At 42.5% G+C, this 25,952-nt stretch overlaps 1 protein-coding gene across 3 annotated transcripts; it reads left to right on the plus strand.

The window, feature by feature from the left end:
* The first annotated feature begins 4,302 nt into the window (after positions 1 to 4,302).
* LOC115226178 (E3 ubiquitin-protein ligase MIB2-like) lies at positions 4,303 to 25,952 on the plus strand. 3 transcript variants are annotated; one of them, XM_029797177.2, is made up of 13 exons: positions 4,303 to 4,493; positions 6,418 to 6,503; positions 8,416 to 8,570; positions 9,910 to 10,069; positions 11,208 to 11,362; positions 14,020 to 14,056; positions 15,322 to 15,531; positions 16,572 to 16,747; positions 18,771 to 18,919; positions 19,403 to 19,453; positions 20,814 to 20,876; positions 23,276 to 23,347; positions 25,609 to 25,952. In XM_029797177.2, exons 2-13 carry the CDS (start codon positions 6,420 to 6,422, stop codon positions 25,836 to 25,838), a joined length of 1,542 nt encoding a protein of 513 aa, XP_029653037.1. In that variant the 5' UTR covers positions 4,303 to 4,493; positions 6,418 to 6,419; the 3' UTR covers positions 25,839 to 25,952. The 3 variants fall into 3 exon arrangements, with proteins under 3 accessions (XP_029653037.1, XP_029653038.1, XP_029653039.1); XM_029797178.2 differs by having other exon boundaries at positions 4,304 to 4,493; positions 20,829 to 20,876; XM_029797179.2 differs by lacking the exon at positions 20,814 to 20,876 and having other exon boundaries at positions 4,305 to 4,493.

Genomic DNA, 25,952 nt, shown 5'->3' on the forward strand with positions numbered 1-25,952 from the left:
GTGGTTCGTAAGCAAGCTACTTACCACACAGCCATACACATATATACAACGGGCTTCTTTCAGTTTCTGTCTACCAAATCCACTCACAAGGCTTTGGTCGGCCTGAGGCTATAACAGAAGACACTTGCCCAAGGTGCTACGCAGTGGGACTGAACCCGGAACCATGCTACTTACCACACAGCCACTCCTATGCCTATGAGCAAAGGAGTGTCTGTCCAAGATTTGTATAATTTTATAAAATTTGTATAATTTTACCTAAAAAGGTTATTTTAACGTACTGATCTACTTGGTAAAATTATTAATTATTAATAATTTTACCCTTTTATTATTAATAAAGTCTGGCAGCTGACTTGGCAGACACCCATAAAATTATTAACCCTCTTACAAACAATAACTCTGAGCACCTTTTCAAACTCCACCTGTCTAACACCCGTGGACATGTTTACAAAGTCAGAAAACAGCACGGCTCCTTCCATGACTTTAAGAAACATTTTTTCACGCTAAGAATTGCTGAAGCATGGAACAAACTGCTGGGATCAGTTGTTAGTTGTTGGAGCACTGCATCCTTCAAAACTTCCATGCTTTCTGAGATTCGCCAACACTACACCTGATCTTCTCCCCTCCATACACATGCTGAAGCATGGAACAAACTGCTGGGATCAGTTGTTAGTTGTTGGAGCACTGCATCCTTCAAAACTTCCATGCTTTCTGAGATTCGCCAACACTACACCTGATCTTCTCCCCTCCATACACATGCTGAAGCATGGAACAAACTGCCGGCATCAGTTGTTAGTTGTCGGAGCACTGAATCCTTCAAAACTTCCATGCTTCCTGAGATTCACCAACACTACACCTGATCTTCTCCCCTCCATACACATGCTGAAGCATGGAACAAACTGCCGGCATCAGTTGTTAGTTGTCGGAGCACTGCATCCTTCAAAACTTCCATGCTTCCTGAGATTCGCCAACACTACACCTGATCTTCTCCCCTCCATACACACGCTGAATCATGGAACAAACTGCCGGCATCAGTTGTTCGTTGTCGGAGCACTGCATCCTTCAAAACTTCCATGCTTCCTGAGATTCGCCAACACTACACCTGATTTTCTCCCCTCCATACACACGCTGAATCATGGAACAAACTGCCGGCATCAGTTGTTCGTTGTCGGAGCACTGCATCCTTCAAAACTTCCATGCTTCCTGAGATTCGCCAACACTACACCTGATCTTCTCCCCTCCATACACATGCTGAAGCATGGAACAAACTGCCGGCATCAGTTGTTAGTTGTCGGAACACTGCATCCTTGAAAACTTCCATGCTTCCTGAGATTCGCCAACACTACACCTGATCTTCTCGCCTCCATACACATGCTGAAGCATGGAACAAACTGCCGGCATCAGTTGTTGGTTGTCGGAGCACTGCATCCTTCAAAACTTCCATGCTTCCTAAGATTCACCAACACTACACCTGGTGTTCTCCCTGGAAACTGTTCAGTGACGTGCAACCAAGAGAATACCCTCCATCAGGCATTTGCCATATTCTGAACGCCTTACTTCTTCCCTGGGCATGGACACATTGAAACTTCGACATCTGCCAGCTGACTTGGCAGACACCCATAAAATTATTAACCATCTGACAAACAATAACTCTGAACACCTTTTCAAACTCCACCAGTCTAACACCTGTGGACATATTTACAAAGTCAGAAAACAGCACAGCTCCTTCCATGACATTCGGAAACATTTTTTCACGCTGAGAGTTGCTGAAGCATGGAACAAACTGCCGGCCTCAGTTGTTAGTTGTCGGAGCACTGCATCCTTCAAAACTTCCATGCTTCCTGAGATTCGCCAACACTACACCTGATTGTCTCCCCTGCATACACACACAAGCATGTATCTGACTCATACACTGTTCACTTCCCAGACATTTCTACATCACTGCATATACTCTATACACACTTTCTGACAAGTTGTGGTGCACCTGAGCACTGTATACAATAATTTCATTATTATTATACGACAGCAGCTAAATGTGGAGCGGGTGGTGACCTACAATTCGATATAAGAAACCCGGTTGTTTGTTCTACACCAGCTAAAAATTACAGATCTCGAATTGCTGGTTTCAAACACAAGAAAAACATATTTATTACAATTGTTTGTTGGTGAAGTTATGAAGCGGTGGTGGTGACGTTGGGGGTCGACATAATCAGTAAGATGAAGGAAAAAATGTCAAAAATGAAAGGTATGGTGTGAGAAAATAGAATGAGAAAAGAAATAAAATCAAGAAAACGAAGCCCCTTGTTCCTCCCTAATTGTAGAAAGCTCGTTAAATAGAAGTGTTTAAGAACGAAATTACAAGAAAATACATCAAGGTCTGCAAGACAGCAACTAAATGTGGAGCAGGTAGTGACCTACATCTTGAATTGCTGGATTCAAACACAGGAAAAACATATTTATAGGCGCAGGAGTGGCTGTGTGGTAAGTAGCTTGTTTACCAACCACATGGTTCCGGGTTCAGTCCCACTGCGTTGCACCTTGGGCAAGTGTCTTCTGCTATAGCCCCGGGCTGACCAATGCCTTGAGAGTGGATTTGGTAGATGGAAACTGAAAGAAGCCTGTCGTATATATGTATGTATATATGTATGTATATATATATATATATTACGTGGTGGCACGTAAAAAGCACCCACTACACTCACGGAGTGGTTGGCGTTAGGAAGGGCATCCAGCCGTAGAAACACTGCCAGATTTGACTGGGCCTGATGAAGCCTTCTGGCTTCACAGACCCCAGTAGAACCGTCCAACCCATGCTAGCATGGAAAACGGACGCTAAACGATGATGATGATGATGATGATATATATATATATATATATAGGCGTAGGAGTGGCTGTGTGGTAAGTAGCTTGTTTACCAACCACATGGTTCCGGGTTCAGTCCCACTGCGTGGCACCTTGGGCAAGTGTCTTCTGCTATAGCCCCGGGCCGACCAATGCCTTGTGAGTGGATTTGGTAGACGGAAACTGAAAGAAGCCTGTCGTACTATGTATATATATATATATATATATATATATATATATATATATATATATATATATAGGCGTAGGAGTGGCTGTGTGGTAAGTAGCTTGCTAACCAATCACATAGTTCCGGGTTCAGTCCCACTGCGTTGCACCTTGGGTAAGTGTCTTCTGCTATAGCCCCGGGCCGACCAATGCCTTGTGAGTGGATTTGGTAGACGGAAATGTGTGTGTATGTGTTTGTGTGTCTGTGTTTGTCCCCCCAAGCATTGCTTGACAACCGATGCTGGTGTGTTTACGTCCCCGTCACTTAGCGGTTCGGCAAAAAGAGGCCGATAGAATAAGTACTGGGCTTACAAAAAAGAATAAGTCCCGGGGTCGATTTGCTCGACTAAAAAATGCGGTGCTCCAGCATGGCCGCTGTGAAATGACTGAAACAAGTAAAAGAGTAAAAGAGAGAGTATTACAATTATTTATTGGTGAAGTTTTGAAGGGGGTCGATGCAATCTATAAGAGAAAGGAAAGAAATGTCAAGAAGGAAAGAAATGTCAAGAAGGAAAGTAAGGAGTGGTCGAGAAGGGGAGAAAATATGTGATTTCCCAAGGTGTGCAAGAATGCTGGCTAGCTTACTCATGCCTACACACTACAACACCCAGGTAACTTTAATCAGTCACACACATTCATAATGCAAAATACACACCCACATACATACATTACAATATATACACACACGCACACTCACACACACAGGTATTTACATAAAGCAGTACGCACACACACACACACACACACACACACAGATATTCACATAAAGCAGTACACACACACACACACACACACACATATTTACATAAAGCAGTACACACACACACACACACACACACACACACACACAGGTATTTACATAAAGCAGTACACACACACACACACACACACAGATTTTTACATAAACCAGTACACACACACAGATTTTTACATAAACCAGTACACACACACACACACACACACAGATTTTTACATAAACCAGTACACACATACATACACACACACACACACAGATTTTTACATAAACCAGTACACACACACACACACACACAGATTTTTACATAAACCAGTACACACACACACAGATTTTTACATAAACCAGTACACACACACACAGAGGTATTTACATAAATCAGTACACACACACACACACAGAGGTATTTACACAAACCAGTACACACACACACACACACACACACACACACAGATTTTTACATAAACCAGTACACACACACACACGACAGTATAATTCCACACAGAGACACTTAAACTAAATCTACACACATATATATGTTCATATCCAAATTGACACTCCCATATCACTAGACTTCTTCCTGGCAAAGTTTCACAAGTTCCTGCTGCTGTTTCTAACGACTAAAACTTCCAAATTATTCCTGAGATAGGAAATCGAAATCCAACAAGCAAATCAGGTAAATATTACTGTGATAATTGTTTTAATTAGTAATTTACATTGTAATAATTCTTTTATTAGACCTAATTAAGGTGGCGAACTGCCAGAAAAGTTAGCAACCCGGGCGAAATGCTTAGCAGTATTTCGTCTGCCGTTACGTTCTGAATTCAAATTCAGCCGAGGTCGACTTTGCCTTTCATCATTTCGGGGTCGATAAATTAAGTACCAGTTACGCACTGGGGTCGATATAATCGACTTAATACCTATGTCTGTCCTTGTTTGTCCCCTCTGTGTTTACCCCCTTGTGGGTAGTAAAGAAATAGGTATTTCGTCTGTCTTTACATTCTGAGTTCAAATTCTGCAAAGGTCGACTTTGTCTTTCATCCTTTCAGGGTCGATAAATTAAGTACCAGTTATGCACTGGCGTTGATATAATCGAATTAATACCTATGTCTGTCCTTGTTTGTCCTCTCTGTGTTTAGCCCCTTGTGGGTAGTAAAGAAATAGGTATTTTGTCTGTCTTCATGTTCTGAGTTCAGATTCCACCGAGGTGGACTTTGCCCTCTGTAGGAGCTATTGCCAAAGTCTGCACGGAATGAGGCTTTTAAGCTAGTTTTTTAATAAGTTTAGTGAAAGGGTGAGAATGGCCCTTCCTACGTGCCATTGGTTTACCAGGGTCTCCGAGAGAGCTGGGTAGCAGGAAGTGTCTTTGAAATAGGAAAACTAACATGAATGCATACAACAGAGAAATTGTCTGCTAAAATGAGCCCAAGGGCCCAGGGGTGGTCCTAAGATAGGTGATATAGTAAGTCTGTCACTCAGGTAGGCCATGGTAGGATTTGAACATAGAGCCAGATGAATACCTCAAGGCATCTTGTCTAATGTCTAATGATTCCATTAGGCCAACACCTTAGACTTGTATTTTATTTATTGACCCCTGAAGGAGAAAAAGCAAATTGACGTGACCAGGATTTGAACCCTGAATTTATAGAGCCAGATTAGCTGATGAACAGATTATACATTCCATTATTTAGGGTTTAATTATAACCAATCAGACTGCAATTAGCAATGACTGTCAATAAGTTTATTAGCATCATAAAGAACATTCAATTATAAATAATCATCTTCATCATCATCGTTTAATGTCCAGTTTCCATGCTAGCAAGGGTCGGACGGTTCGACTGGGGTCTGGGAAGCCAGGAGGCTGCGCCAGGCTCCAGTCTGATCTGGCAGTGTTTCTACAGCTGGATGCCCTTCCTTATGCCAACCACTCCGAGAGTGTAGTGGGTGCTTTTTACGTGCCACCAACACAGGTGCCAGACGGGGCTGGCAGTGGCCACGATTTGTTGGTGCTTTTTACGTGCCACCAACACAGGTGCCAGGGGAGGCTGGCAACGGCCACGATCGGTTGGTGCTTTTTACGTACCACCGGCACAGAAGCCAGTCAAGGTGGCGCTGGCATCGGACACATATGGATCGTGCTTTTTAGGTGCGAGGGGAGGCTGGCAACGGCCACGATCGGTTGGTGCTTTTTACGTGCCACTGGCACGAAAGCCAGTCAAGGTGGCGCTGGCATCGGCCACATATGGATCGTGCTTTTTAGGTGCCAGGGGAGGCTGGCAACAGCCACGATCGGTTGGTGCTTTTTACGTGCCACTGGCACGAAAGCCAGTCAAAGACCTACGGATGGTGCTTTTTACGTGCTACCGGCACAGATGCCAGGGGAGGCTGGCAACGGCCACGATTGGTGCCACCAGCACGGAAGCCAGTCAAGGTGTCAATTCAACTATAAATGATACTTTAGATAAACTGAAGATTCCAATATTCGTGTCATTTTATGTGGGGTTTTAGAACCATCATCTTCTATCTATTGTTCTTTACCTCATTTTATAAGTTTTTTTGAAGCTGTTTTTCTTTCTTTTTTCACTTCTTTTATTCAAAAGACATGGATATTCATAAGATTATTGAGAAAATTGATGGAGGGGACATAGAAGGTGCCAAAAACTTGATAAAGAAATATTCAGATGTAGTAAGTATTTCTGTTTATGGCCTTTTCAGGCTTAACTATTTGTTTATTAACTTGGGATCTTTTCCGTTTTTTACCTCAATAGACGTCATTGATTGGTTGAAATTGCAGAAATTGAAGGAAAAAAAGAACAACAAATATCTTACAAACTATAGAATTTTCTCAAGAAAGCCAAGAGAAAAAGATGTTATATAAACACATTCTACCAGTATACGAAGTTTAAAAGTGTTTAGTTAGGTGGAAATTATTTAAAAAAAACTGCCGGTCAAAACCGAAAAGGTCCTGTTTCTTAAACGAGGGACATATTCATATGGCACAGAATGTTTTCACCTCAATAGACATCATTGATTGGTTGAAATTGCAGAAATTGAAGAAAAAAAACAACAAATATCTTACAAACTATAGAATTTTCTCAAGAAAGCCAAGAGAAAAAAGACGTTTTATAAACACATTCTACCAGTATAGGAAGTTTAAAAGTGCTTAGTTACAAACTGTTTTAGGGTTAGGGTTAGTTAGAGGTGGGGGAAGGGTATCTTTTTTTCTTCGCAAATAGACGTCATTGATTGGTTGAAATTGCAGAAATTGAAGGTAAAAACCCACAAATATCTTACAAACTATAGAATTTTCTCAATAAAGCCAAGAGAAAAAAGATGTTTTATAAACACATTCTACCAGTATACGAAGTTTAAAAGTGTTTAGTTAGGTGGAAATTATTTTAAAAAACTGCCAGTCAAACCGAAAAGAACTTAGTATTATAATCACTTACAGAACCTTTTTCCCAAATTTTAAGCCCCCCAAAAAATTTGGGGGTTCCTTATATACGTTAAAATAGGGTAATTCGAGATACTCGGCTGCTATTTCTAGCACGTCCAGTGACCAGTTAGCGGCTATATCGTTGCCTTGTTGCTGTCAATTATAGAATTTTCTCAATAAAGCCAAGAGAAAAAGATGTTTTATAAACACATTCTACCAGTATACGAAGTTTAAAAGTGTTTAGTTACGTGGAAATTATGTTAAAAAACTGCCGGTCAAACGGAAAAGATCCACGGTGAATAATAAATAACATATGTGTGTGTGTGTGTTTTCATCTTTTTTCTCTATCTTTCTTTCTTTTTCATATCCTTCTTTTTTCACTCATGCATCTTCCTTCCTCTGTCTGTCTCTCTCCTTTATCATCATCATCATCATCATCGTTTAACATCCGCTTTCCATGCTAGCATGGGTTGGACGGTTCGACCGGGGTCTGGGAAGCCAGAAGGCTGCACCAGGCTCCAGTCTGATCTGGCAATGTTTCTACAGCTGGATGCCCTTCCTAATGCCAACCACTCCGTGAGTGTAGTGGGTGCTTTTTATGTGCCACCTGCACAGGTGCCAGACGAGGCTGGCAAACGGCCACGATCGGATGGTGTTTTTTACGTGCCACCTGCACAGGTGCCAGACGAGGCTGGCAAACGGCCACGATCGGATGGTGCATTTTACATGCCACCGGCACGGAGGCCAGTCGGGGCGGCACTGGCAACGGCCACATTCGGATGGTTCTCTTACATGCCATCGGCACAGGTGCCAGACGAGGCTGGCAAACGGCCACAATCGGATGGTGCATTTTACATGCCACCGGCACGGCACTGGCAACGGCCACATTCGGATGGTTCTCTTACATGCTACCTGCACAGGTGCCAGACGAGGCTGGCAAACGGCCACGATCGGACGGTGCTTATTACGTGCCACCTGCACAGGTGCCAGATGAGGCTGGCAAACGGCCACGATCGGATGGTGTTTTTTACGTGCCACCGGCACAGAGGCCAGTCGGGGCGGCACTGGCAACGGCCACGTTCGGATGGTTCTCTTACATACCATCGGCACTGGTATCACAGCTACTGGTATCCTTCAAATGTCTTCACTTTCTTCACTTCAGGTTAACCAAACAAATTCATGGGGCAAAACTTATATGATGGCCGCTTCCGAATATGGCAACAGAGATTTAATAGACTTGTTGATTGAAGCTGGGGCCGGTTTGGACACAAGCGACAAAATAAATGGCTATACTGCCTTACACTACGCTGTGGAGAAGTAAGTTCAGAATTAATTAAAATAATAATGTAATAATAATAATGAAATCTTTATATATAAAAGAGAGGTGTGCTGTCTGTCTCCTACGATTTAGATTCCTAACTACTCCCACATTTTGCGGGTATGTTATAGTCGTGATTCATATCGAGCCCTTCTGGGTATTAGCACATGTCTACGATGAGTCTACGATATTGAAAAATATTTACCATCATTTTTTTCCATTTTCATGCATTTTTTCGCTATTATATAAGGGAAGTAACTCTCTAAAAATGTCTACGGTGAGTCAACGATTTTAAAAATAATTTACCACCATTTTTTCCATTTTAATGCATTTTTTCGCTATTATATAAGGGAAGTAACTCTCTAAAAATGTCTACGGTGAGTCAACGATTTAAAAAAAAATTTACCATCATTTTTTTCCATTTTTAATGCATTTTTTCTGCTATTTTTTGGCTATAACTCTCTAAAAATGCTTATATAGTTATTTCCCTTACAACCCGAGCAATCCCGGGCGATACTGCTAGTTATTGTATACAGTGCTCAGGTGCACCACAACTTGTCAGAGTATATGCAGTAATGTACAAATGTCTGGAAAGTGAACAATGCATGAGTCAGATACATGCTTGTGTGTGTATGGAGGGGAGACAATCAGGTGTAGTGTTGGCGAATCTCAGGAGGCATGGAAGTTTTGAAGGATGCAGTGCTCCAACAACTAACAACTGATGCCGGCAGTTTGTTCCATGCTTCAGCGTGTGTATGGAGGGGAGAAAATCATATATATGTATATATGTATATGTATATATATATATAGGAAGGGCATCCAGCTGTAGAAACATTGCCAGATAAGACTGGAGCCTGGTGCAGCCTTCTGGCTTCCCAGATCCCCGGTTGAACCATCCAACCCATGCTAGCATGGAGAACGGACGTTATACGATGATGATGATGATGATGATATATATATATACATATATATATATGCATATACATACATATTATATATTATATATATATAATATATACTTTATTTTAAGCAGCAGAAAATTCAACAAAATCTGTTACTCTGAGTTTCTCGTTGCCGTTCATCAGACAGTTTTTCTAGCAAAAACTGTCTGATGAACGGCAACGAGAAACTCAGAGTAACAGATTTTGTTGAATTTTCTGCTGCTTAAAATAAAGCATATTACTCTACCACTGGTATTTGAGTACTCCTTTTTCCACCTTCGGGTGTGTATACACATGTACAGTTTTGCATGCTTAATTTCTATTTCACGGGCACCAGTCTGTGTTTACTGTAATTTTTATGTCAATGTGTTCGATGCTTCTGTTTTCTTACTCCCAGGCGTCAACGTGATGCCGTGGCCAGCATGATATCCTGGGGTGTCGATGTCAACAAGCGGGACATATTTGGCGACACGCCCCTCCATTTGGCCGCAAGGAAGAGAGACGAATGGAAAGACGGGGTTTCAGCCTTATTGACCCCAGGAAAGAGCAGGCTGCAAGTGAGTGGCTCTGTGTGTATATGTGTGTATATATGCAGCGGTGAATATGGTTACCCTTTTACTTGTTTCAGTCATTTGACTGCGGCCATGCTGGAGCACCGCCTTTTTAGTCGAGCAAATCGATCCCCCACCCACCCAGGACTTATTCTTTGTAAGCCTAGTACTTATTCTATCAGTCTTCTCTTGTTGCCGAAGCGCTAAGTTACGGGGATGTAAACACACCAACATCGGTTATCAAGCGATGCTGGGGGGACAAACACAGACACACAAACATATACGCACATATATATATATATATATATATATATATATATATATATATATATATATATGATATATATATATATATATACACATATATATAGATATATATATATATACATATATATACATACACATTCAAAATGTGACCTCGTGTGTACCGTTGGCAATTTTTTTTCCTCTGTCTTCCCTTCTCTGGATCTTTCCTTCTCCTATGTTTCCGAAGAAGAGCTCCGCTCGAAACGTTAAACCCTCCTTCTTTCCTGAGCATCCAATAATACTATATTTGTTCCACGTCCTCGCGTTGTTGTGTTTTTTGTGCTTTCTTGTTTGGATTAACTATATATATATAACGGGAAGCTTTATGAAAATAAACAAAAGACGAAGGCAGGTGGAGTACAAACAAATAAATGTATTAGTATGGCGCTCAGGAATTGAAATAGAACAAGTCTTATACGTTTTGAGCCTACGCTCTTCGACAGAAAGATACACAGAAAAGAAACAAGGAGAGAAACAAGGAGAGAAAAAAAAATGCGTGTAGGAGCTAACGATCTATCATGCACATATATATATGTATGTATGTATGTATATATATACAACGGGCTTCTTTCAGTTTCCGTCTACCAAATCCATTCACAAGGCTATAGTAGAAGGCACTTGCCCACGGTGCCATGTAGTGGGACTGAACCCGGAACCATGTGGTTGGTAAGTAAGCTACTTACCACACAGCCAAATTAATTACCCCACCATCCTACCAATCATTCCGCTTGTTTAATTAATCTGATTTATTTCCTTGTCCCTTTTTATTCTCCCCCACCCCCCACCTCACTTCTAGTCACTAGTTTTTAATTTTTTTGTTATTTTTTTTTTCCTTCAGATCAATCAAAAAAACAACATTGGTCGCACACCTCTGCATCTGGCTTGTTCCTGGGGACGCACAGACACTGTCCGCCTCTTCTTGAGTCACACAGAGATAGATGTCAATGTGATGGACAATTCTGATGACACACCTTTACACCGGGCAGTTCAAGAGTAAGTCTCCATTGATCTGGAAAATCCAAATCTGTTTTTTTTTTTTAAGTTTATAATGTTTTTTTTATTTATTTATTGAGTCATTCATGTCTTACTCCCACCATGGGGCTTCGTCCTACTCTCTTTCCCATTGTAATGATTCTGTACTCTCTCTTTTACTCTTTTACTTGTTTCAATCATTTGACTGTGGCCATGCTGGAGCACCGCCTTTAGTCGAGCAAATCGACCCCAGGACTTATTCTTTGTAAGCCTAGTACTTATTCTATCGGTCTCTTTTGCAGAACAGTGGCTTTTAAGTACCATTGGCACAGGGGCCAGTCAGGCAGTACTGACATCGACCACGCTTGAATGGTGCTTTTTATGTGCCACAATCACAGGAGCCAGTCAGGCGTACTTCCGTGCCAGTGGCACGTAAAAGGCCACCATTTCAGCGAGATCGTTACCAAAGTCGTCTTACTGGCACCTGTGCTGGTGGCACGTGTAAAATGATTCAAGCGAGGTCGTTGCCAGTACCGCCTGACTGGCCCCTGTGCTGGTGGCACATAAAAAGCACCCACTGCACTCTCGGAGTGGTTGGCATTAGGAAGGGCAACCAGCTGTAGAATCTCTGCCAAATCAAGATTGGAGCCTGGTGCAACCATCTGGTTCACCAGTCCTCAGTCAAAATCGTCCAACCCATGCTAGCATGGAAAGCGGATGTTAAACGGCGATGATGATGATGATGATTCTCCCACACACACACACATGCATTTGTATACATAGATGAAGTATTCCAGAAGTTTTCACTTTATCTGTTGAGACTCTCGCTTTTTACTCTTTTACTTGTTTCAGTCATTTGACTGTGGCCATGCTGGAGCACCGCCTTTAGTCGAGCAAATCGACCCCGGGACTTATTCTTTGTAAGCCCAGTACTTATTCTATCAGTCTCTTTTGCAGAACGGTGGCTTTTAAGTACCTCTGGCACAGGAGCCAGTCAGGCGTACTGACATCGACCATGCTCGAATGGTGCTTGTATATATCATTGTACTATGTAGAGTGTATATCAACTATATGTGTGTGTACGCGCATGTATATAGTTCACCCCTTCATCATCATCATCATCATCATCATCATCGCCGTTTAACGTCCGCTTTCCATGCTAGCATGGGTTGGATGATTTTGACTGAGGGCTGGCGAACCAGATGGCTGCACCAGGCTTCAATCTTGATTTGGCAGAGTTTCTACAGCTGGATGCACTTCCTAACGCCAACCACTCCGAGAGTGTAGTGGGTGCTTTTTACGTGCCACCAGCATGGGGGCCAGTCAGGCGGTACTGGCAATGACCTCGCTCGAATCGTTTTACACATGCCACCGGCACAGGTGCCAGTGAAGCGAAGTTGGTAACAATCACGTTCGAATGGTGCCCTTTAAGTGCCACCGGCACGCAAGACGGTTAGCTGCTCTGTCAACGATCACACTCGGATGGTGCTCTTGGGACCCTACTAGCACAGGGCACAAGTGCCAGTAAGGCGACACTGGCACCCTCAAATAGTGCCCTTTTATGTTCCACTGGCACAGAAGCTGGTTAGCCGCTCTGTCATCGATCACACTCGTATGGTGCTCTTTGCACCTTGCCAGCACGGACGCCAGTCATCGAATTTAATTTTGGTTATGTTAGTAGAAACTACTTTTAGTAACAAATTTTGAAAGAAGTGGCATAAAACCTCAACCCAAAGCAAAACAAACCCATCTATTCCAAGCATGGGACATGACCCCTTCTGGGAACGGTAAAGGACTCGGGGACGGTCTGATCACAAGATAGGTCTTCAGATCAGGCCAGTTGGCTGCTCTGGCAATGATCACGCTCGGATGGTGCTCTTGGCACCCTACTAGCACAGGCACAAGTGCCAGTAAGGCGACGCTGGTAACGATCACACTCGAATGGTGCCCTTTAAGTGCCACTGGCACGGAAATAGGTAATAATCAATATATGTGGTTCTTGATGTAATTAGGTTATAGTGACCTAATTACTTTTGTTTTCGCTAATTAATCCCTCTCTCTCTCTCTCTTTCGGAGAGGCACTGAGCAGCTATACACACACGGCAGTAACTCCCACCTACCGAATTCAATCACAAAGCTTTGGTCGGCTCGGGGCTATAGTGGAAGACACCTGCCCAATGGTAGGGGGACAAACACAGACACACAAACACACACACACATATATATATATATATATAATATATATATATATATATATATATATATATATATATATACATATATACGACGGGCTTCTTTCAGTTTCCGTCTACCAAATCCACTCACAAGGCATTGGTCGGCCCAAGGCTATAGTAGAAGACACTTGCCCAAGATGCCAGGCAGTGGGACTGAACCCGGAACCATGTGGTTGGTAACAAGCTACTTACCACACAGCCACTCCTGCATATATATACATATATACGACGGGCTTCTTTCAGTTTCCGTCTACCAAATCCACTCACAAGGCATTGGTCGGCTCGGGGCGATAGTAGAAGACACTTGCCCAAGGTACCATGCAGTGGGACTGAACCCGAAACCATGTAGCTAGGAAGCAAGCTCCCTAACCACACAGCCATGCCCATCTAATAATTATCATATCAATCTTTGTAATGTTTGTCTTTTTTATGCTTTTCTTTTAGGAAACGCTGTGAAGTGGTGACTTTGCTGCTTACCCAGGTTAGCTCACACATACATATTATATACACTCTCTAGTATTTCATTGATCTGTTTCAAAATGAAAATGAAAATCAAAATCAAAATCGAAATCGAAATCGAAATCTCTCAACATCAATGGAAATTGTAGCTGAGATACCAGTGCTGGTGGCATGTAAGAGAACCGTCCGAACATGGCCGTTGCCAGCGCCGTCCCGATTGGCCTCTGTGCCGGTGGCACGTAAAAAGCACCAATCCGATTGTGGCCGTTACCAGCCTCGTGTGGCCCCCGTGCCAGTGGCACATAAAAAGCACCATCCGATTGTGGCCGTTGCCAGCCTCGTCTGGCACTCGTGCGGTGGCACGTAAAAAGTACCATCCGATCGTTTGCCAGCCTCCTCTGGCACCTGTGTTGGTGGCACATAAAAAGCACCCACTACACTCTCGGAGTGGTTGGCGTTAGGAAGGGCATTCAGCTGTAGAAACACTGCCAGATCAGACTGGGCCTGGTGCAGCCTCCTGGCTTCCCAGACCCCAGTTGAACCGTCCAACCCATGCAAGTATTGAAAACGGACGCTAGACGATGATGATGATGATGATGATGATCAAAGTACCAGTCAAGGCGGGCATCGGCCTAGTATGGATGGTGCTTTTTACGTGCCAGGGTAGGCTGGCAACGGCCAGGATCGGTTTCACGGGCACAGAAGCCTGCTTGCATGCCACCAGCACGCAAGCCTAAACTGGCTTCCGTGCTGGTGGCACGTGAAAAGCACCAACCGATCATGGCCATCGCCAGCCTACCCCGGCACATAAAAAGCACCAACCGATCGTGGCCATTGCCAGCCTCCTCTGGCACCTGTGTCTGTGGCACATACAAAACACCATCCGAGTGTGGCCATTCGCCAGCGTCGTCTGGCACCTGTGTTGGTGGCACATAAAAAGAACCCACTACACTCACGGAGTGGTTGGCGTTAGGAAGGGCATCCAGCTGTAGAAACACTGCCAGATCAGACTGGAGTCTGGTGCAGCCTCCTGGCTTCCCAGACCCCAGTTGAACCGTCCAACCCATGCTAGCATGGAAAGCGGACGTTAAACGATGATGATGATGATGATGTCTTTAATACACACCCTTAACGAGTTATAGAGGGACCTGTGGAAAGTTGACTTCACTGACGAATGTCAAATGTATTTGATCTGTTTGATCAAGTACCCAGAAAAAGACAGTAATGACACATTGACATGAACCCTAATTTTTATTTTTTCTGTTTTATATTTTTATCTCCACAAAGGACGCAGTAAAACTGAATATCAAGAACCGTAAGAAAATGACCCCGTTACTCGAAGCTGTCTCCGGGGGTCACCTCGGGATGATTCGCCAGCTTCTAGCCAGAGGAGCAGACGTAAATGCTGTTGATAGAAATGGCAATAACTGTCTGCACCTCGCTGTGGAGAAAGAGGTGTTTCATTCCGAGGGTGAAACCCTAAGCATTTTAGACGAGGTAAGTTTTAAAATTGTTTGTGAATATGTGTGATGTCTGTTTAAAACTGACTCAGTTCCCATCCATCAACCCTAACCTCCATTACCTATTTCTTTATTACCCACAAGGGGCCAAACACAGAGGGGACAAACAAGGACAGACAAAGGGATTAAGTCAATTACATCGACCCCAGTGCGTAACTGATCATTAATTTATCGACCCCAAAAGGATGAAAGGCAAAGTCGACCTCGGTGGAATTTGAACTCAGAACATAACGGCAGACGAAATACCTATTTCTTTACTACCCACAAGGGGCTAAACACAGAGAGGACAGACAAAGGGATTAAGTCGATTATATCGGTCCCAGTGCATAACTGGTATTAAATTTATCGACCCCGAAAGGATGAAAGGCAAAGTCGACCTCGTGGAAATTATTTTAAAAACTGCCGGTCAAACTGTAAAGATCCAAACGAGGGACATATTCATATGGCAAGAATGTTCTTTACCTCAATAGACGTCAGTGATTGGTTGAATTTGCAGAAATTGAAGAAAAAACAACAAATATCTTACAAACTATAGAATTTTCTCAATAAAGCCAAGAGAAAAAGATGTTTTATAAACACATTCTACCAGTATACAAAGTTTAAAAGTGTTTAGTTACGTGGAAATTATTTTTAAAAACTGCCGTTCAAACCGAAAAGGTCTATAATTTGTTTATCTATAACTAGCAGTATCGCCCGGCGTTACTCAGATTTGTAAGGGAAATAACTATATAAGCATTTTTAGAGAGTTACTTCCCTTATATATGCCAAAAATGCATTAAAAATGGGGAAAATTGATGGTAAATTTTTTTTTAAATCGTAGACGTGTGCTAATACCCGGAAGGGCTCGATATGAATCACGACTATAAGATACCCGGTTTTGGTTAAACTGCACCGCAAAATGTGGGAGTAGTTAGGAATCTAAATCATAGGAGACAGACACACACACAACTTCACTTTTATATATAAAGATATATATTTGTGTAATATTCTACCCATTTTGTATTTCATCATTTGTAGTGTTGCATTGAACTCAAACTGAACGAGGAAAACAGGCTCTCTGGCATAGTGGTTGCCAGTTATCTAGCTCACCAGGGAGCCAGCTTTTACCATATTAACAACAAGAAGAAAACCCCTTTGGATCTCATCAAAAATCGAAACTTAAAGGAAAACTTACAAACTTTTTTACTATCACAGTAAGTATTCACTGGTAACGACAAGATAAACCAGTACATCTTCTATTTTGGACATAATGCAGTAGTGGCTGTGTGGTAAGTAGCTTGCTTACCAACCACATGGTTATGGGTTCAGTCCCACTGCATGGCACCTTGGGCAAGTGTCTTCTGCTATAGCCTCGGGCCGACCAAAGCCTTGTGAGTGGATTTGGTAGACGGAAACTGAAAGAAGCCTGCCGCATATATATATATATATATGCAGGAGTGGTTGTGTTGTACGTAGCTTGCTTACCAACCACATGGTTATGGGTTCAGTCCCACTGCATGGCACCTTGGGCAAGTGTCTTCTGCTATAGCCTCGAGCCGACCAAAGCCTTGTGAGTGGATTTGGTAGACAGAAACTGAAAGAAGCCCGTCGTATATATGTATATATATATATATGTGTGTGTCTGTGTTTGTCCCCCTAACATCGCTTGACAACTGGTGTGTTTACGTCCCCGTAACTTAGCGGTTCAGCAAAAGAGTCCAATAGAATAAGTACTAGGCTTGCAAAGAATAAGTCCCGGGGTCGATTTGCTCGACTAAAAAGGTGGTGCACCAGCATGGCCACAGTCAAATGACTGAAACAAGTAAAAGAGAAATAAAAGAGAATCGTATTTATATTTTTGTTTTTAGATTTCTCTCATTCTTCAGGTGTGATTCTAGGGGTAGGTGTGAGAGGTTGGATCTGGTTGATTTGAGTGTTGAACAGGTAGAATATTTGGGCCAGGTATGGCCGGTTTAGTTGCTAAAGGGTTAAAGAAGAATTTATGATGTATTCTTGCTGGTCTCTGTAACGCCTCATTTTATTCTGTGCTGTAAACATGTACACAGTGTAATATCTTTATATATAAAAGAAAAGTTGTGTGAGAGTCTGTCTCCTACGATTTAGATTCCTAACTACTCCCGCATTTTGCGGTGCAGTTTAACCAAATTCGGGTATCTTATAGTCGTGATTCATATCGAGCCCGTCTGGCTATTAGCGCGCGTCAACGATGAGTCAACGATTTTTTAAATAATTTAACATCATTTTTTATTCCATTTTAATGCATAAAATGCATCGTATGTCGATGGCGGCGGAGTTGGTGTCCACGCTCACAGCTGCACCTGTTTGCTTCTTCCCCTTCCCTCCCTCGTGAAGCTGTGGGGAAGGGAGTGTAAAGAAATCAACGTCGTAATGCGTTGTCAAGGAAACCAGCGTTCTTTTAGAACAACGACTTCATGGCTTGAAGACACCAAAACAAAAATGGCTAAGAAAGCCCGAATTTATAAGGGAAGTAACTCTCTAAAAATGCTTATATAGTTATTTCCCTTACAAACCCGAGCAACGCCGGGCGATACTGCTAGTCTATATATATAAAAGAAAAGTTGTGTGAGAGTCTGTCTCCTACGATTTAGATTCCTAACTATTCCCACATTTTGCAGTGCAGTTTAACCAAAAGCAGGTATCTTATAGTCGTGATTCATATCGAGCCCTTCTGGGTATTAGCGCGCGTGTACGATGAGTCTAGGATTTTAAAAAAAATTTACCATCAATTTTTCCCATTTTTAATGCATTTTTTTGCTATTATATAAGGGAAGTAACTCTCTAAAAATGTCTACGATGAGTATGATTTAAAAAAATTTACCATCATTTCTTTCCTTTTTTAATGCATTTTTTTGCTATTATATAAGGGAAGTAACTCTCTAAAAATCTCTACGATGAGTCTACGATTTAAAAAAAAATTTACCATAATTTTTTCCCATTTTTAATGCATTTTTTTGCTATTATATAAGGGAAGTAACTCTCTAAAAATGTCTATGATGAGTCTACGAAATTAAAAAAAAATTTACCATAATTTTTTTCCATTTTTAATGCATTTTTTTGCTATTATATAAGGGAAGTAACTCTCTAAAAATGCTTATATAGTTATTTCCCTTACAAACCCGAGCAACACCGGGCAATACTGCTAGTTTGTTATAAACGAATGTTATTGGTGAGGTCTGTTTCTGCTTTATCGCATAGGTTACCATGTCTGTTTTGCGAAGACAAAGAGGCGACCGTCACCTTCCATCCATGCGGACACTGTGTGCTGTGTTTGGAATGCTGTCCAAAACATCTACCAAAGCGATGCCTCAAGTGCCGGCAACCTGTATCTGGCAGAAGTGGATTTGGTGAGAATACTATTCAATGATCTGTCTGTTTGTCTCGTTGACTTTGTGGTGTAGAATAATGTACTTTATTTTGTCGTGTAGATCCTGATCTGTCATAATACTCTTTGTCTCCTACGATTTAGATTCCTAACTACTCCCACATTTTGCGGTGCAGTTTAACCAAAAGCGGGTATCTTAAAGTCGTGATTCATATCGAGCCCTTCTGGGTATTAGCGTGCGTCTACGATTAGCCTACGATTTTAAAAATAATTTACCATAATTGTTTTCCATTTTTTCCATTTCTACGATATAAAAAAAAAAAAAATCATTTTTCCGCATTTTTAATGATTTTTCCTCGGGTTATATAAGGGAAGTAACTCTCTAAAAATGCTTATATAGATATTTCCCTTACAAACCCGAGCAACGCCGGGCGATACTGCTAGTATTTTATAAAGATAAAGAAATGCTACTTCAAAGCATAAATCTTGGAAATATTTATTTCAGATGGTCCAAAGTTGTCTGACAAGGCAGTTCAAACAGTGGCAGAGCCAGATGGTGAGTATAAAATAAGGGTACATAACTATGTTGGCCCATAGAACTCCAAAAGGAACATAGGGGTGGTTTCCCGGTCCCTCTGGCATACTCTTTTACTCTTTTACTTGTTTCGGTCATTTGACTGCGGCCATGCTGGAGCACCGCCTTTAGTCGAGCAACTCGACCCCGGGACTTATTCTTTTTTATAAGCCCAGTACTTATTCTATCGGTCTCTTTTGCCGAACCGCTAGGTGGCGGGGACGTAAACACACCAGCATCGGTTGTCAAGCAATGCTAGTGGGACAAACACAGACACACAAACACACACACATACATATATATGCAACGGGCTTCTTTTCAGTTTCCGTCTACCAAATCCACGCACAAGGCTTTGGTTGGCCTGAGGCTATAGTAGAAGACACTTGCCCAAGGTGCCACGCAGTGGGACTGAACCCAGAACCATGTGGTTGGTAAGCAAGCTACTTACCACACAGCCACTCCTGCATATATCATCATCATCATCATCATCATCATCATCGTTTAACGTCCGCTTTCCATGCTAGCATGGGTTGGACGGTTCAACTGGATTCTGGGAAGCCAAAGGCTGCACCAAGCCCAGTTTGATCTGGCAACGTTTCTACGGCTGGATGCCCTTCCTAACGCCAACCACTCCATGAGTGTAGTGGGTGCTTTTTACGTGCCACCGGCACAGTTACGTGTCACCATATATATATATATGACAGGCTTCTTTCAGTTTCCGTCTAACATATCCACTCACAAGGCTTTGGTCGGCCCGAGGCTATAGTAGAAGATACTTGCCCAAGATGCCACGCGGTGGGACTGAACCCGGAACCATGTGGTTGGTAAACAAGCTACTTACCACACAGCCACTCCTGCGCCTATATATATTCCTCACTGGATGGGTCACTGGTTCATGGCAGGATTCCCTATTTTCACAAGCTGAATGGGCATTGTGAAATATAGTGTTTTTCTCAAGAGCACAATGCATTGCCCAGTCCAGGAATTGAAACCACAGTCTTTAGCCTGACACCCTAACCCCTAAAAAGTGCCTCCACTTGTTGTACCTGATTCATCATCATTGTTTAACGTCCGCTTTCCATGCTAGCATGGGTTGGACGATTTGACTGAGGACTGGCGAACCAGATGGCTGCACCAGGCTCCAATCTTCATTTGGCAGAGTTTCTACAGCCGGATGCCCTTTGTAATGCCAACCGAGAGTGTAGTGGGTGCTTTTTACATGCCACCAGCACTGGGCCACTCAGGCGGTACTGTGCCGGTGGCACGTAAAAAGCACCCACTACACTCTCGGAAATCTGTAATATTAGTAAAGACAAATTCCACTATAAAACGTAAAATTTAGAAATATTCATTTCAGAGATTCCAAAGCCTGTGAAGAAGCCCCTGAAGAAATCGCAGAGTATAGGTAAGTGTAAAATAACAGTAGCTAATTGTTCTCTATAAACTTCACCTGCAGGTGGGGCATAATTTGTTTGTGAGTGGCTTCTGTGCCGGTGGCACATAAAAAGCACCATCCGAACGTGGCCAATGCCAGCGCCACCTTGGCTGGCTTCCGTGCCGGTGGCACGTTAAAAGCACCAACCGATCGTTGCTGATGCCAGACCTCCCTGGCACCTGTGCAGGTAGCACGTAAAAAGCACCCACTACACTCGCGGAGTGGTTGGCGTTAGGAAGGGCATCCAGCTGTAGAAACATGCTAGCATGGGTTGGACGGTTCGACCGGGGTCTGGGAAGCCAGGGGCTGCACCAGGCTCCAGTCTGATCTGGCAGTGTTTCTACAGCTGGATGCCCTTCCTAATGCCAACCACTCCGCGAGTGTAGTGGGTGCTTTTTACGTGCTACCTGCACAGGTGCCAGGGGGATTCGGCATCGGCCACGATCGGTTGGAGCTTTTAATGTGCCACCGGCACGGAAGCCAGCCAAGGCGGCACTGGCAACGGCCACGTTTGGATGATGCTTTTTATGTGTCACCGGCACAGAAGCCAGTCGAGGTGGTGCTGGCATCGGCCACGTTCGGATGGTGCTTTTTGTGCTACCGGCACAGAAGCCAGTAGGGGCGGCGCTGGCAACGGCCACATTCGGATGGTGCTTTTTATGTGCCACCGGCACAGAAGCCAGTCGAGGCGGCGCTGGCAACGGCCACGTTCAGATGCTGCTTTTTATGTGCCACCGGCACAGGTATCACAACTACTATTTCCATTGATATTTATTGTAAGTACTAAAACGTTTTCAGCTACTACACCCTATATGTTTGTCTGTATTTGTATGTCCCCTCTATGTAATGCCTTAATGGCGAATTTTCATAAAATAAAGTAGTTTGCATCGTCTTGAAATTGGAATTGTTGTAGGCTGCACAATATCGGTCCTTTTGGTTGTGCTTGTTATGGGTTCAAATTCCGCCGAGGTCGACTTTGTCTTTCATCCTTTCGTTACGTGGGACCATGATAGAAAGTAAAATGCAGACCAAAACCGTAGTGGTCACCAGTTGACCATTGACGATAGGAATGTCTGACAATAATCATCATCATCATCATCATCGTTTAACGTCCGCTTTCCATGCTAGCACGGGTTGGACGGTTCAACTGGGGTCTGGGAAGCCCGAAGGCTGCACCAGGCCAGTCAGATCTGGCAGTGTTTCTACAGCTGGATGCCCTTCCTAACGCCAACCACTCCGTGAGTGTAGTGGGTACTTTTTATGTGCCACCGACACAGGTGCCAGACGAGGCTGGCAAACGGCCACGCTCGGATGGTGTTTTTTTTTATGTGCCATGAACACAGGTGCCAGACGAGGTTGGTGAACGGCGACGCTCGGATGGTGTTTTTTACGTGCCACCGGCATGGAGGCTAGGCGAGGCTGGCAGACGGCCACACTCGGATGGTGTTTTTTATGTCCCACCGACAAAGGTGCCAGACGAGGTTGGCGAACGGCCACGATCGGATGGTGTTTGTTATGTGCCCACAGCACGGAGGCCAGTCGATGCGGTACTGGCTACGGCCACGTTCGGATGGTCTTCTTATGTGCCACCAGCACTGGTACCACAAGAATACAAATTCCATTGATGTTCATCGATTTTGATTTGATTTTTAGATTATTTATAGTGATAGTAAGTCAAATCAAATCAAATAGATGAACATCAATGGAATTTGTATCCTTGTGGTACCAGTGCTGGTGGCACATAAGAAAACCATCCGAACGGGACCGTAGTCAGTACCGCATCGACTGGCCCCGTGCTGTGGGCACGTAACAAACACCATCCGATCGTAGCCGTTCGCCAGCCTCATCTGGCACCTGTGTCGGTGGCACATAAAAAACACCATTCGAGCGTGATCGTCTGATAACACCATCCGAGCGTGGCCCTCTGCCAGCCTCATCTGGCACCTGTGTCGGTGGTACATAAAAAACACCATTCGAGCGTGACCGTCTGATAACACCATCCGAGCGTGGCTGTCTGCCAGCCTCATCTGGCACCTGTGTCGGTGGCACATAAAAAACACCATTCGAGCGTGACCGTCTGATAACACCATCCGAGCGTGGCCGTCTGCCAGCCTCGTCTGGCACCTGTGTCGGTGGCATATAAAATCACCCACTACACTCGCGGAGTGGTTGGCGTTAGGAAGGGCATCCAGCTGTAGAAACACTGCCAGATCAGACTGGAGCCTGGGGCAGACCCTGGCTCCCCAGACCCGGTCGAACCGTCCAACCCGTGCTAGCGCGGAAAACAACGTTTAAACGATGATGATGATGATGATGATGATATGGAAATTTTACAATGAATTATAAAACTTTGGAACTATTTATTTCAGAGAGTTCAAACCTGGAGGAGAATCATCTTCTGAGGGTGGCTAAGAATTTAGGAAGTAACTGGTGGCAAGTGGGTGAGTATACGATACCAGTACCTAATATATTTCTGTGAATTTTACCTTCACCTGAGATATTTTGTTTATATATATATAAGAAAATATTGTATCATGAATAGTGATTGCGAAACCGGTCGATACATTAAAAATTATACTATAACCATGTAAGTGTGCGTATTTTCCGTTTTTATTTTCTTATATAGGTTCCATTCCTAATTTCTAATTGATAGCTTAACTGATTTTATTAAAGAAATTACTGAAATTTCATGAAATATCCACTGGTTGGTAATCTTTATATATAAAAGAGAAGTTGTGTGTCTGTCTGTCCCCTTCGATTTAGATTCCCAACTACTCCCACATTTTGCGGTGCAGTTTAACCAAAACCGGGTATCTTATAGTCGTGATTCATATCGATCCCTTCTGGGTATTAGCACACGTCTACGATTTTAAAAAATTTACCATCATTTTTTCCCCATTTTTAATGCATTTTTTTGCTATTATATAAGGGAAGTAACTCTCTAAAAATGCTTATATAGTTATTTCCCTTACAAACCCGAGCAACGCCAGGAGATACTGCATGTCTCTATATATAAAAGTAAAGTTGTGTGAGTGTCTGTCTCCTACGATTTAGATTCCTAACTACTCCCACATTTTGCTGTGCAGTTTAACCAAAACCGGGTATCTTATAGTCGTGATTCATATCGAGCCCTTCTGGGTATTAGCACACGTCTACGATTTAAAAAAAAATTTACCATCAATATTTTCCATTTTTAATGCATTTTTGGCATATATAAGGGAAGTAACTCTCTAAAAATGTATTATTAAATCTCAGAACTTTAAAAGCTACAATAACACCCCACTTTGTGGTTAGCCATATTGGGATGGCTATTATACTTTACATCTCTAAAAATGCTTATATAGTTATTTCCCTTACAAACCCGAGCAACGCCAGGCAATACTGCTAGTAATGGATAAACTAGAAGACACAAATAATATTAACTAGCACTATGACCTACAGAAAGGGACACAGAAAACAAGGAGAGAAACAAGGGGAGAAAAAAATGTGTGTAGTGGCTAACGATCTGCCATATATATTATATATATATATATATATATATAGTAGTAGTAGTAACAGAAAAAAGGAATTTTGGTTGTCCCCACGTGGTGGAATGTAACGTATATAAGAAAATAAAAACGGAAAATACGCACACTTACATGGTTATAGTATAATTTTTAATGTATCGACCGGTTTCGCAATCACTATTCATGATACAATATTTTCTTATATATATATATATATATATATTTATAAATGAGGGTGAAAAATTGATATTAATTTAATAATACCATTAATTTAACACCGAGTGGCTTAGCACAAAAAACTACGGAGAAAATACAAATTTATACATAAATTATTAGAGAGTTAACCACTATGTGGATAACTCTAGTGCTAAAAATAGCCCCGATAGTATAGCCACAGAAAAAGATGTTTCCAACTAGAAGTAACATACATTTAACGGAAGGAAAGTGAAATATAACGAAATTCATTATATAACTAGAGTTATCCACATAGTGGTTAACTCTCTAATAATTTATGTATATATATATATATATATATATATACTAGCAGTATCGCCCGGCGTTGCTCGGGTTTGTAAGGGAAATAACTATAAAGCATTTTTAGAGAGTTATAGCCAAAAAATAGCAAAAAAATGGTTAAAAAAATGATGGTAATTTTTTTTGGATAGTTAAAAAGGTGGAGTTGCGTCCCCTAGACCATCTGTGGTTTGTGTTTCTGATTGTCGACCCCATGTCGAATTTATCGATCTTTTTCAGAACTGGGGGAACTTTTCAAAATTTTCGCTGCGTTAGTTTTGAATTATGACATTGGGCTATGTGTGTGTCAAGTTTCATCAGAATCGGTTGAAAGCCGTGGTCAGGGTGAGGGTACAACCAAACAGACACACAGAAACACACACAGACAAACTGCCGTTTATATAGATATATATATATATATATTATATATATATATATATATATATATATACAGCAGGCTTCTTTCAGTTTCTGTCTACCAAATCCACTCATAAGGCTTTGGTCGGAGTGAGGTTATAGAAGACACTTGTCCAAGGTGCCACGCAGTGGGACTGAACCCGGAACCATGTGTGGTTGCGAAGCAGACTACTTGCCACACAGCCACACGTTTCTTTGCTATACATCTTTTGTATCATCGTTAACGTTGTTGCAGTCATTTCTTATTTTTTTTGTATCTTTTGCAGGTATTTTCTTGGAAATTAAATACAACCAACTGGATATCATCAAGAGTAACAATGTCAACAACACTGAAGAACAGGGCTTCCAGATGCTTCACAAATGGTTTACGAGCTGTGATCCGGAGAAGCGTACACTCAGAACACTAAGGGACGCTCTTAGAGAAGCTGAGTGTTTTGCTGCACTCCAGTGTCTACCATCAGACACAGAGCGTGTTTCTGGGATCTTTTCCATTTGAGCGGCAGTTTTTTCTAGCAGTGTCATATGAAATTGTCACCCATAATTATGACCCTAGTATCGATCTATTGCATTTCAATCTGTTTTAGGGTTAGGGTTAGGGGGAAGGGTATCT

This window comes from Octopus sinensis, linkage group LG29 (genome assembly GCF_006345805.1).
Source record: "Octopus sinensis linkage group LG29, ASM634580v1, whole genome shotgun sequence".
Classification (NCBI taxonomy): domain Eukaryota; kingdom Metazoa; phylum Mollusca; class Cephalopoda; order Octopoda; family Octopodidae; genus Octopus; species Octopus sinensis.